The 13,357-nt window shown below is 36.6% G+C and overlaps 1 protein-coding gene across 1 annotated transcript; it reads left to right on the plus strand.

Moving 5' to 3' along the window:
- The first annotated feature begins 1,275 nt into the window (after positions 1–1,275).
- On the plus strand, positions 1,276–3,936 carry LOC107570826 (coiled-coil domain-containing protein 86-like). The gene is made up of 4 exons (XM_016257097.1): positions 1,276–1,919; positions 2,207–2,336; positions 2,630–2,704; positions 3,128–3,936. Exons 1-4 carry the CDS (start codon positions 1,390–1,392, stop codon positions 3,263–3,265), a joined length of 873 nt encoding a protein of 290 aa, XP_016112583.1. The 5' UTR covers positions 1,276–1,389; the 3' UTR covers positions 3,266–3,936.
- Positions 3,937–13,357: the final 9,421 nt, after the last annotated feature.

Raw genomic sequence — 13,357 nt, forward strand, 5'->3', positions numbered from 1 at the left:
GATACGATACGTGCCACGATACAGAGGCCATGATACGATACGTGCCACGATACAGAGGCCATGATACATATCACGATACAGAGGCCACGATACATATCACGATACAGAGGCCACGATACGTATCACGATACAGAGGCCACGATACGATACGTATCACGATACAGAGGCCACGATACGATATGTGCCCCGATACAGAGGCCACGATACGATACGTATCACGATACAGGACTGCACTGAATTTCACCTCTGCAGAATTTAGTAAAACGGCTGTTTATTAAACACTGCTTACCATAGTGCCATTTCTAACTATTGGCAGAGCAGGCAGCTGACCTCTGCATTATGAAGGGCCTCCATAACTGTACCACAGTACAATATAGGTAATGGCATATGTTTCATGTTTACATCTTGTTTTTAAGCCCGTAAATAATAATGTACTCGTTCTAATAAATTTATATTGTAATGTACTCATTCTAATATATTAAATAAATCATATTTACATTGCTGGTAGGTTATCATTGCACAAATTAACACACTCTCTACGTTTAAAAAATAAAAATAAAAATTAGAAGAGTTCTGAACTAATGCGCTGTCTTCTAGTCTACAACATGGGATGCAAAGAATTTACAATCAGAAATGTATTAAATACAAATCAAGGATCAGGTAAAATTATAAAAGCTGTTTTAAAATTCATTAAAAATAATGATCTTAAAGGGGTCCTGTTATGCTCTTTTACAAAGTCTTGATTTTGTTTTGGGGGTGTACTGGAACAGGCTCTCATACTAGATTGTTCGAAAAACACATTATTTTTCACTTATTTTACATTATTACGACACCTCTCTCCCCAGTCTGGCATGAACGACTCGAATAGTTCCTTGACATAGTGAAAACACTCGTTGCCTTCTCTAGTGCAGCTCACCCAGGTCTCGTCCCATTCGTCAATCTTTGTGATATCACAAATCCCGGAAAATATGCGTTGAAGTCCAAACAAGTCATTTGTAGTAGTTTTTGAAAAGTGATTTCTGTTCAATAAAATATCTCCTTTTGAAGTGGACTTTAAACTTTGTAACTTTGCAGATCTTTTTTATGCTCAAACAGCAACATTACAGACTAACTAAAGTTGAAAATGTGAAAAAGCATAACAGCATAAAAAGCCCTTTAAGAACAGAATATAGATTTTATCATGCACACCTAGACTGAAATCACTTCACACTCCAGCACAGGAGGTGGCGATATGCACCTAAAAGCTGGTATGCAACTCGCCATTAAGCCCACAGAAGAAGAAGAAGAAGAAGAAGAAGAAGCAGAAGCAGCAGCAGCACAGGAGGAATGCACGTGTAGATTTTGTTACAGTTGAAATATTTTTGTATCGTATTGATCGACACAACGCTGATGATGTCTGCGTCTGTAAACAAGAAAACAAACGGTGGAGATGCTGTTTCAAAGGCAGAAGCTCTCGATAGCGAAGAGGACTCTCCTATTGTGAGCCGCACACGGAGCGGTCGCAGACTGCGGACACCCGCGGCCAAAACCCCCGTCCGCCGGACCAGAAAGTCTGTTGTGCGAGAAGATCCGGCAGAAAGCACCGAGTCTCGGCAGGAATCCCCACCCCATGAGTGTACAGCAGATACTCAAGGCGATCAGTGCAGTCCAGAGACAGAACCAGTGTGTCCAGATGTGTCTACATCAGCAGCTGTCAGTCAAGAGTCAGTGCCGGACACTGCAGGTTTGATAGGGTCAGATCAGACCAGTGAGAAGGAAAATGTGGTAAATAATACAGAGACTGAATCCACTGGTCCCACTGACCCTAAGAAAAGGGCCAAAAAAAGGACTCACTCAGAATCCAGTGAGAAGAAAAGTAAGATGGTACCTCTTGGGAAACCTAAATCTGGAAGAGTATGGAAAGACAGAAATAAGCAAAGGTGATTAACACTAAACAAAGTTTCTTATTACTGTCCTGATAGCACTTGGCTTGTTTAATTTTGGAGTTTTTGTGTCTGTGTTTGCTTTCACGGTCTTGCATGTCTATCAATCCATAATAATACTTAGATACATCAACTTTTTCTCTATGTTTTCTAACCCGTTTTGTTTTGTGGCTTATTTTTCTAGTCTTGTCTACTCCTATTTGTCTGTTTACTAATACTAGTACATTTGTGTTTCTTCTGTCTGGTATCTATGTGACGTGTTCAGCGCTGGCTTTGTTTTGTAGGTTCTCCGCTCTGTTGAGAGACAAACCTCTGCGTACATCATGGGAAAAGAAGATGGAGGCCAAGAGAGAGAAGCAGCTGGTGAAGCAGTACCACCAACAGCTGAAAGATGAGCAGGCCAGAGAGAAAGAGGCGAGTTTATGCACCAAAACTGCGCGCTTTTGCCTTTTTATTTTTATTGCATTGTGTCCAACACCCATATGACTTACATGGATAAGTTACAAGTCTCCTATGCTCACCAAGGCTGTGTTTATTTCACTTTTGATTAATGTAATGCTTCCTTGCTCAATAAAAGTGTCAATTTCTGAGAAACCTGGTGATGGTGACATTGTGATCCGTGGACAATATCATGAAGTTTTGAAGTTAAAAGCTTAAATTAAAGTGAACATTGGTCATATGTGCTTTTTCTGCATCTAAATTTGCAGGAGAAAAAGAGGAGGAGAGCAGAAAACCTGAGAAGACGAGCAGAAAATGAAAGAAAAGCAGAGATTGTGCAAGTGGTAAATGCAGAATGTCAATTTGCACCAAAAAAATCAGTTGTTACTAACACTTTTTATCTGTCGAATTCTTCTTTGTTTGTTTTTGTTAAATAACTCATTACTGCTTTGCCCTTTCAGATTAAGAATACAGCAAAGATCAAGAGAATGAAGAAGAAACAGCTTTTGAAGTTAAAAGCTTAAATTAAAGTGAACATTGGTCATATGTGCTTTTTCTGCATCTAAATTTGCAGGAGAAAAAGAGGAGGAGAGCAGAAAACCTGAGAAGACGAGCAGAAAATGAAAGAAAAGCAGAGATTGTGCAAGTGGTAAATGCAGAATGTCAATTTGCACCAAAAAAAATCAGTTGTTACTAACACTTTTTATCTGTCGAATTCTTCTTTGTTTGTTTTTGTTAAATAACTCATTACTGCTTTGCCCTTTCAGATTAAGAATACGGCTAAGATCAAGAGAATGAAGAAGAAACAGCTGAGGAAGATTGAGAAAAGAGACACGCTCTCGATGGTGCAGAAAACACCACCTAGTGTCAAGAAGGGCGCAGGGAAAACAAACAGCAGCTTGTAGAGAGTTTCAGTGCAGTTATGCGAGAGAATCTCATCAGATCTTAGCATGCTATTGTTGATATACGTACACGTGTAGTGCCTGTTGAATGGACTGACATGTGAACCTCACAATGGAAAATACTAGGGACGTGTAATAATGTTGGATTGGTGACTCTAAGTAGGGTTGTGAATCTGCTATAAGTCTCTGGGTTTGATGTAATATGTTTACAACGAATTAAAAATCAAGCTCATGGATAATGTCACCAGTCATGTTTTTTTTATGTGATTGTCATATTAAAAAACAATTTAAGTAAATATCTTTATAGATAAATCAGTCAATTCTCCCTGGTTCATGCATGTAAAATGATTTTCTTTTTGTTACTGTTTTGTATAAAGAGGTTTCATTTTCAGTATTACCATGGGACTTTCCACTCTGTTTCCACGGTTAGATATGGTAATGTAATATTTATCTAGCTGAGAAGCTTATACACTTTCAGTATCTTGGGTACTTTTTACATGGTGAGGTGGAGTGATCTGTACTTTTCAGTCCAAAACAATACAAAACTATAAAAACTACAGCCCTAGAAGGCAAAAACATAATGTTCAGAAGTGGTGATTTAAAGTTGTACTCCTAAAATAAAAAGAAATAAATAATAAAGAAACAAATGAGAGAAATAAAACCTCATGACTTGTCAGGGTTTGTTTTTGGGTAACCCTTTCTGTCAGAAAGCCACCCATATTGAATGTTTTTCATAGTTTGTAAAACTCCAGTGGCCTGTGGTGAACCAGGCAGAAAGATGTAACCAAGTTATATGAGGTGACTGTAGGGGGTGGAGTCTGTACTTTCCGTGTTTATTTGATCTATAAAAGCAAACCGAGTGTGATAAACACCAAGAAACACAGAGGACCAGAAAGATATCCTTTGTAAGACAGCATGGCTACGATTGTTCAGGAAGCATTGGTAAGATTGTTTGAAATGCATTTTAAAGCAGACAATCATTGAACATAATATGCCAACATTTTGCATATGACTTTTAACAAGAAAGTGTTGTAACTTGTCACTTGTGTCCAGCCTTATGTTTGTTTTATTGTCACTAATGTCTTGGTTCTCTTTCAGGCTCGATACTTTCTGTTTCAGCCTGAAGCATGTGGACCCAGGCAATGTGTTAAAGGAGATCCCAAAGACACTGTGCCTGTTCCTTTCCATGAGCCGCTGGAAAACACCACCCACGCCGTTCTCCAGGTTCAAGGGCCAGTTTCACCAGGACCTAAACGCTTTCCTGTGAATATCTTCAATGGCTCTAATGGCATGAAGATTCCTGTGATTGTGAGGAGCACTGATACCATCGAGAAACTGCAGCAGGAGGTTTTGAAACTCAGCCCTGACCTCGGAGCAAGCCTGAATCTGGTCTGCAATGGCAAACCGGTTCAGCTGTACCAGACACTGTCCGAGCTGCAGGTGAAGCCAGGAGCCACGTTCATCACCTACCAGAAATGCCATGGAGGTTAACAAGGACATTGTCCTTGTATTTTGTCATTACGCTCAATGGTAAATCATCCTGTATCATAATGTTCCTTGGATACAAACTTATGCTTGTTACATCTTCTATTAGGCCTACCGTTAACTAGTTAGATGTATCAGGATGCACATAACTTGATTTAATTATCAGTAATGCAACAAGCCCTGTTGAATGAAAATGAAAGTGAAACAAAAAAGATATTTTATTTGCAAGAAAACATGATTAGAAATTTTCCTTCGCTTAAATAAGTGTTTTATTTAACCTGATCATTAACCTTTATCATATGCAACCTCATAGCATGTATGAACAGATGTTATAAAATAAATTTACTAAATGAATACGTTAACGGAGGCATTAAACCTTCAGATTAAAATGTCAATATGTTTCTTTTAAATGCACTGTAACTGTGATTTGCACTATATGTAAATTTGTTTCTGTTTCAATGAAAATAAATACAAGAATCTGAAACAAATAAATTCTATTTTGCATTGTTTTCTAATTCAATACCATTTTAATATGTTATTTAAAATGATAGCTGTGATATGAGTTGATGTTCAACACTTGAAAAGTTGCAATGAAACATACAAATGAAGTTCAGAATTTCTTCATGGAATTGAGCTGCTCTCATGTCAGCAGCACTGGAGCTACATGAACAAATCCTGATATTGTTCTCCATCTTGATCTTGGATATTCTAAAGAATGTCATGAGCTTCAGTTGAAGCAAGAACATCTGATCGTCTGTACAAAGAGTACAGACATGCTAGTGTCCCAAAGAAATAGAGCAGAATCTTAAATATTTCTTCATTTTTCACCATTTACATTTTAAAATTTATTTCCAGATTGAAATGTCCAATATGAAGGTGGTTTTAACACTCAGTTAAATTCAACAGGCCTGTTATGATCCAGGTTATCTCATTATGAGTTTATTAACAGAACAATTATTTTTGACACATACAATGTCTTATATTAAAGGCTGGCAAGTAGTATTTACAATTACAATTACCCCTTAACTTCCCTGTGGTTTGCAGGGTCATGGACTGCCTTGCACAAAAGTAAAATAACAATCTCAGGAAAACTAAGTTCTTCTGTCATCTATATATAGGTTTGATTCTTTGACTTCAAACTCGATGTAGAACCCTAATCATGTAACCATCACCACATAAAAACTACCACTGGTTAAAATGAAAATGAAATAAAACACTATGAAACTAATTGTTTTGGACTGCAACTAAAGTACGGTGATTCCCGTTTTTTGTGTTGTGGTAGTTACGCAGCAGTATGCTGTTCCTGTAAATGGATGTTTGATGAAAATCAACCTAGCAGGGTTGGGATGGGCATGTTTACTTTTACCACAACGCATGGAAAGTCAGGTACATTCCCCAAGATGACTATAAATTAATTGATCAGTAATAAGAGAACATAATTTCTGGATTGTCGATGGTTGGCAGCACAAACCAGCATGGCTACAGACATTCAAGCAGCACGGGTAAGATTATTTCAAATACATTTTATAGGAACGGTACATTTTTAACATGATAGTGTTATGTATGGCCTTATGAAAATGCTGTCACTTTTGTTTTGTTTTGTTGTCATAAGGTGCCATGCTAGCATTCTCTGAATATCCTGATTCTCTTTCAGGCTCCAATCCTTCTTCAGCCTGAAGCATGTGGACCCAAGCAGTGTGTCAAAGGAGATCCCAAACATCCCAAAGGAGACCCTGTTCCCCTCCCTGAACCGTTAGAAAAGACCACCCACGCCGTTCTCCAGGTTCAAAGGCCAGTTTCACCAGGACCTAAACGCTTTTCTGTGAATGTCTTAAATGGTTCTGACGGCATGAAGATTTCTGTGACCGTGAGGAGCATCGACACTATCAGGAAACTGCAGCAGAAGGTCCTGAAGCTCAGACCAGATCTAGGATGTGGGAATCTGGCCTATAATGGTAAACCTGTTCAGCCGCACAAGAAGCTGTCTGAGCTCCAGGTGAAGCCCGGAGCCATGTTTGTCACCTACCAGAAATGTCATGGAGGTTAAGAGACTTTTCTTGTATATGTTTTTGTATTTGCTTGTATTTGTACATTTAATACTCTGGGGCTGTAAATTTACGTAAAACTGTGCTTTTATTATATTATCAATATGTTATGATGTGCTATCTTACATTTCCTTTAGCTCATATGATGCATCATATAGCCTATCATCAAAGTTATGGAAGCATTGTACTGAATTTGTTTTATCTAATGCCTAAATTATTAGATTGTGTTTGTGCATAATTTATACATTTCTATATAAAAACAAACATTTTAATTAAAAATGGACCAGATATTGAAGGAAAATCAGTTAAAAGTATATAAAAATACATAATATTATATAATCTGTAATTGTAATTTTATTGTTTTAAAAAGTTTACTATACACATGTGAAAAAATTAGAAATGTATGCACAGCCATGCTAAATATCACATTGTTACTGTACAAGATATTTACAGTTTACACGTTTAGTAACAAAGCTGTGTAAAATGCTTTTTTTGTATTGTTTCCAAAACAAAACAACAACAACACAAGCCCAGTGCATGCAAGCGAAAATAAAAGCAATCAAATAAAACCGAAAGCAATTGTGTGAGTTGTGATAATGCATGAGCAGACCGTTCTGTTTAAGCTGTCATTGAACTTGACTGACTTAAAAAAGAATGATCATTTAAAAGATTAAAATAGTATACTTTGTATTGTCTTGTGTTCTGTATAAAAATGGACCAGGAAGGGTTGTGAAGCCAGAACACATGGAGGTTGTAGTCTATATTGACAACAAAACAGTTTCACTTTCAGTCTGCAAGTTTATCGTCCACAATTTCTGCATAATGTGATCAAACGACCACCAAACAAATACCAATAACTACGAAAAGCACAACAAGATGGCTAAACTACTAACTATTGTCAACTTTAATAGTAGCCTACAGTATCACCTGTATAAGTTTGATCCTTTGACTTGTGACTAATGTAGATGCTTAATCACTGTGGATCAAATATACTAGAAATAAAGCGGCGTACTGTAAAACACAGTGAGGGAAACTAGTTTGTTTTGAACTGTAAGACAAAGTACAGTGATTTCCAGGAATCTGTCACAGGTGTGTTTCTCATAATGGGCTGGTCCAGTCACGTGAACACATTTGGTTAGTTCAGTGGCAGTGCTGAGCTCTTCTTGTAAATCATGTGTTTGATGAGAATCTGGAGTGCTGCATGTGTTTATTAATGCCATAACAGAAGAAGGGTAGATAGGTGAATTCCCAAACAAAGTTTCTCTTTCACTTTATAATTTTCAGGTACATTGCGTAGGGCTAGCATTATAATTTGTGGGTTGTAGCATAGCAGGAAACATATCATGAGAACTGCAATGGTATGAATATTTGTGTGCCAGACATTCCATTATCTGACATTTCACAGCTTTGAATGAACGGGACACACTGAATGTAAGCAAACTAATAATGTCATGTAGTCAGCAGTTTCAGTAACAATAAGGTTTTGAAAACAGCTTAAAAAAAAAGTCTGATAACCACTGTGTGGTTTCAAATACCTAAAAGAATAATTATAAAACACTTATAGAATTGTTAAAAAATTGTCATGTATGTCATTAGTCTTTGTTAAAAAATTATTCAAATAGTTAAAAAAAAAAAATTTCATTATTACTATAGCTAATACAATAATAAGTGTATACAAACATTTTAATGTTTTGTCTAATTATGTTCTGAACATATGTTGCCTTATTTAATTCTTAATGTAAATGACAAGATGCACATGAAGGTCTGGTAAGTCTTATTTTAATAGACATCTCTTCTCCTTTTCCTGCGAATGAAGCTTAATATGCTGTTAGGGCGACCTCTTCAGTTAATGTTTTAAAATTGCACTTTGAACTAAAGTAGTAAGACGCTCTCGACCTTAAAATAACCCTCGATTATTATTCAGTAATTCTAAGAATAAAGAATTTTTTTAAAAATCATAAAAAATATATATTATTTGCTAGGCCCTATGTTATTTTTGTTATTGTCACGTCGCTTCCATTTTTAGACATAGGCTAAATTTAGATTTGATGTGTAGGCCTATCTCTCTCTCTCTGTGATTTGACTGCTCTGTCAATGATAGTTTATTCAGTTTGATTAAACTAATCTGTTAAGATGCAATCTTTCTATAAATGTGAAATATTTTAGTGTATTGATTAAAATGTTAAAGTCCCCCTGTAGTCAAAAATGTTATCCTTTAAAACTCATCTTTGATCATCAAAATGACATATTTAAATGTTTTTTCTTGCGAAAATAATTTTCTCATATGATTAAAATGATAAAGTCCCCCTGTAGTCAAAAATGTTATCCTTTAAAACTCATCTTTGATCATCAAAATGACATATTTAAATGTTTTTTCTTGCGAAAATAATTTTCTCATGCCGTAAAATAGCTTGAATGTAACTCTACACCTTTGCCTCATTTATTATACGCGGATCTATGAATATGCAAATTAGTCCCGCCTCCACTCAGTCACAAACCAGCCAGCCATGAGCCAGCACCTCCTTGTCCACTAACTGAACTGTAGTAAACGCGATACAATGGCAATGGCAAGTGGAAATATTGGTTTAATTAAACCATATGTGTTTGAACCAGAAATCAAGCGTAGCGTTAGTTCTGGCAGGTCACGTTAGTCAAACTCGCATCAGCTTACCTTCAGCTTATCCCCATCTACCTATGGGATTACGACACCTATCTAAGCATTCATATATAAGGTCCCTCAGTATTATCAGCAGTTTTCGCATTGCTCAATAGCTAATTACCCTCCTCCATCCCCAGCTCCTCCTCTGTCAGTCGGGATTCAGCCTTCTGATTCTCCTTGAATCAGATTAATTCTAAAATGTGTACATAAAATGATTGAACTTTAACAATAGCTGCAATACATTTGTTAGTTCTGTTCTGTTTACCCTGGGGGTTATTGCTGCTCTCGTACACGGATAATGACTGATAAAACTGTTTTTACTAGCGGACAACTACAGTGGATACTGTAACTTTTGCTAAAGTTACTTACTTGACGATGTTGTGTCCTCAAAATACCTTGAAGACTCAAATGCAGCCAAGTTTGTGATTCCAAATCGCGCCCGCGATGTGCGGATGTCAATGCGGGAGAGGTGCGTCTGACTCCGGGCTACTTTTACACTGCTGCCGCGGGTTATTATTTAAGTTAGCGGTTCTAAATACAAACAAATAAGCGCTAACAGCACATGACATCGTGAAAATAGGGGGAAATATTAACAGTTAGCGAAACATCTACAGAAAAATATATAACTGTTACTGGATTAACCTGGCTGCCTTCTCTCTAGAGTCTAGACCAGGGCTGCCCAAACTCAGTCCTGGAGGGCCAGTGTCCTGCAGAATTTAGCTCCAACTTTCATATGACCCCTTTAAGTTTCTAGTATTCAAGAGCTTGATTAGCTGGTTCAGGTGTGTTTAATTGGGGTTGGAGCTAAACTCTGCAGGACACTGGCCCTCCAAGACCGAGTTTGGGCAGCCCTGGTCTAGACCCTCTGCTTTGCAGCACAGTTAATGATATGCTAAGGATAGGACCCCTTGACGCGATTGGTTATTGAATTTTGTGACATAGCAAAACAAAAGTCTGTTTCAAACCGCATTTCTGTGACTGCCTTTGGGAAACTACAGTTTTAAGGCGAAAATACACAGCAATGGTGTTGATAAATGGATTGACACATGGTTTGTCTAAAAGCATATTAAAAACACCACATAGACAAATAAACAACATAAAAAAACTTGATTTTCACCACAGGGGGACTTTAAATATATAGCCGAATTTATTCAGTACCGCAGTCTGAATTATAGATATATACGAATTCGTGTGGAGGACCAACCCTAACCCCACCCCTAAACAACCCCTCACAGAAATCGTACAAAATCGCACGAATTAGTACGAATTAGCCACCTCATAAAATACGACTTGGCCATGATATATAGGCTACAGTGCGTTGGAAGTTAACCTGAGGCTTCTCATGTTGTGCAAAATGACTGTGATTACAGCCCTAGATTAATCAGCAATAGCCCTTTATAGGGTCCCTTGCAAGAAGACCATCATATTTAGTTCAAAAAGCTCAATGACACGTTCGTGTTAAACAGAAATAAACCACAAGGTGCCTCTCTTTTACTGACACACCTACAAACAGCTGATTAAATAACCCTCAACCTCTGCACAATCATGCATGAAGTAAACAGTGGTCTAATGAATGTCCAAGTAAACCACTTTTATTCTTTGAGCTATGTGGGCATTTCGTCTTATGGCACTTTTAATATTTTTATTTGAACTAACAGTTTAAATGTCATTAAAACCATCTTGAAACTTTTTTTAATTAACTATACGCTTACATTAGTGTTCAGTACTTTTCAAACGTCTGTACACATTTTTATCTGCTACAATTTTTCCAAATGCTGACATTCAATCTTAAACTGAAAAGTCATTATATTAATATGAATTAATTAAAGTTTAAAAATGTGATGATCTAAACAGAAACAAACATACATTTCAGTTTACTTATTTCATTTTATAAATTTCAATTTATACATTTGGAATTATTTATTATTTTATAAATTTAATAAAAAAATATCAAAGCAAATGTGAATTCTGCATTTGCATGTCACTGTAATTTAGCTTTACTTGATCGTCTGCATTCAGATATGTAAATACATTTGCAATATATGCTGTATGCAACATTCAGTTTTTTAAAATGTAAAGGTTATTATTTAAAAATTAACTTACATGGCTTAAATCATATTTCTAAAAGCAGTAAACCTGGGGCCGTGTGTACGAGTGATTCTAGCATGAGGAAGAGGGGATCTTAAGCACACAAGTAAAGGAAGTTCCTCTGAATTTCAAAGGGATTTGCCCATATAGATGCTTCAGGCTTTCTCTTTCTTCACGGTGGATACACCTGCAAAATCAGAGCCACTCTCTGCTCTTACGCAAACTCAAATATGCATTGCTGGTAAACATCACATGATAGAGTAAACAATTGTAAATTTCTAAACAGTGTGCGCTCTTCAGACACAGCGCTGCCAATCACAACAGCCATGAACTTGATGTTACATGTCACGAATACATCAGATTCCCCGAGAGTAAATCACTCCAAAACAGAGACTTGCTTGTCTGTTGAACAGAAAACAGAAAATCCTAAAAACTTAAAATGTACCTCCACGTATTTGTTCACAATGTGTCCAAATGTTCTCCCAACTCTTCAAATTGAGTCATCTGAACAAACAATTTTACGTTGAACAGTATTGTGCATGTTCCCAGCATGCACTGCAGCTTGAAAACATTTTGTGGTAATTATTATTAATATATTATCATTGTTTCACATTTTACTGGCTTAATTTATGCTGCTGATGCTGTTGTCATTGTCAGTAAAGCTGTGAATCAGAGTTCATATTTTTACCAAGTTAATATTTGTTGATCCTCCCAACATGTTCGAGAATCATGGTATCTGCATCTCATTGCAACTTCTGGATTGAATACATTTGTCTATCAGCATAAATGGTTGCCTTTACTTTTAAAAGGTATACTAGCCATATTATGCGGTGGGCTTTGAAAATGAAATAAAAACAAAAGAAAAAGGGTTTCTAAAGACGAGTGGCATTCCTAGAGGCTAAATGAACTTTAGTTGATCTGGCAGATCTTTTACAATTCAATACACTCCCTTTTATTCATTAGAGGAAATAAAGTTTTTAAGTTGTCTGTTGCTGGTTGAGTTAAGAAGCTGACTGCATTAGGTTGCTTTATTTTATTTTTTATTTTTTTTAGTTAGGTCAATTTTTTTTTCTTCTTCAGTGTATAGGATATCTTGAGGTGACCTGGATAATAAGTTCAGAAATCATTCTTTTAATTGTTCTGTTTATTCAATACAAACTTTCTTTAATTGCAGCACAAAATACATCCTAAAACAATTGTGGAAGTTTTTGTGCAACCGATTTCGAGTGCAAAATCAATGTAGGCTTGTTATAATTAGCGTGGACGTGACGTGAATATCGTGCATTACGCGTGACATTACCAGTTCTGCAACTTCCATTGAGTTGTAGAGCAATTTGCTGTCATGGTGACGAAGATGACAACACCGTTTCATTATCATCATGCAGCACATACCCTATGATTGCAATCAAATATGATAAATTATAAGGGATAAAATATAGCATATTTATTTTTATAAAAGCGTATTTATTTATTTTTTATAATTTATTAGTTTCACCTGTACTTAAATCACTCATTAATCACTTTGTTTAAATAAGCTTAATTTCAGTAGAATTATATTCCAGTTTAATATGCAGAGAAGGTTGATATCCCTGAAAATTGTAAACACTCTGGGTTTTTCACAAAGTTCTTTAACCCCGGATTATCGCCCTTCTAATCTCCGTTTTTAACCCTGGGAAGAGGAATTTAACATTTATAATTTGGAAGCGGGGTAGCACCACTTCTTAGCCAGGGACCCAGGGTTATGAAACCCCGCTCCTGTTCACATAAAGGCTCTAGCACTGCACTTCTATATTAGCATAGCCTATATGTTGCCAACTG

The sequence above is a fragment of the Sinocyclocheilus grahami genome, unplaced genomic scaffold (genome assembly GCF_001515645.1).
Source record: "Sinocyclocheilus grahami isolate Dianchi unplaced genomic scaffold, SAMN03320097.WGS_v1.1 scaffold1509.1, whole genome shotgun sequence".
Lineage (NCBI taxonomy): Eukaryota > Metazoa > Chordata > Actinopteri > Cypriniformes > Cyprinidae > Sinocyclocheilus > Sinocyclocheilus grahami.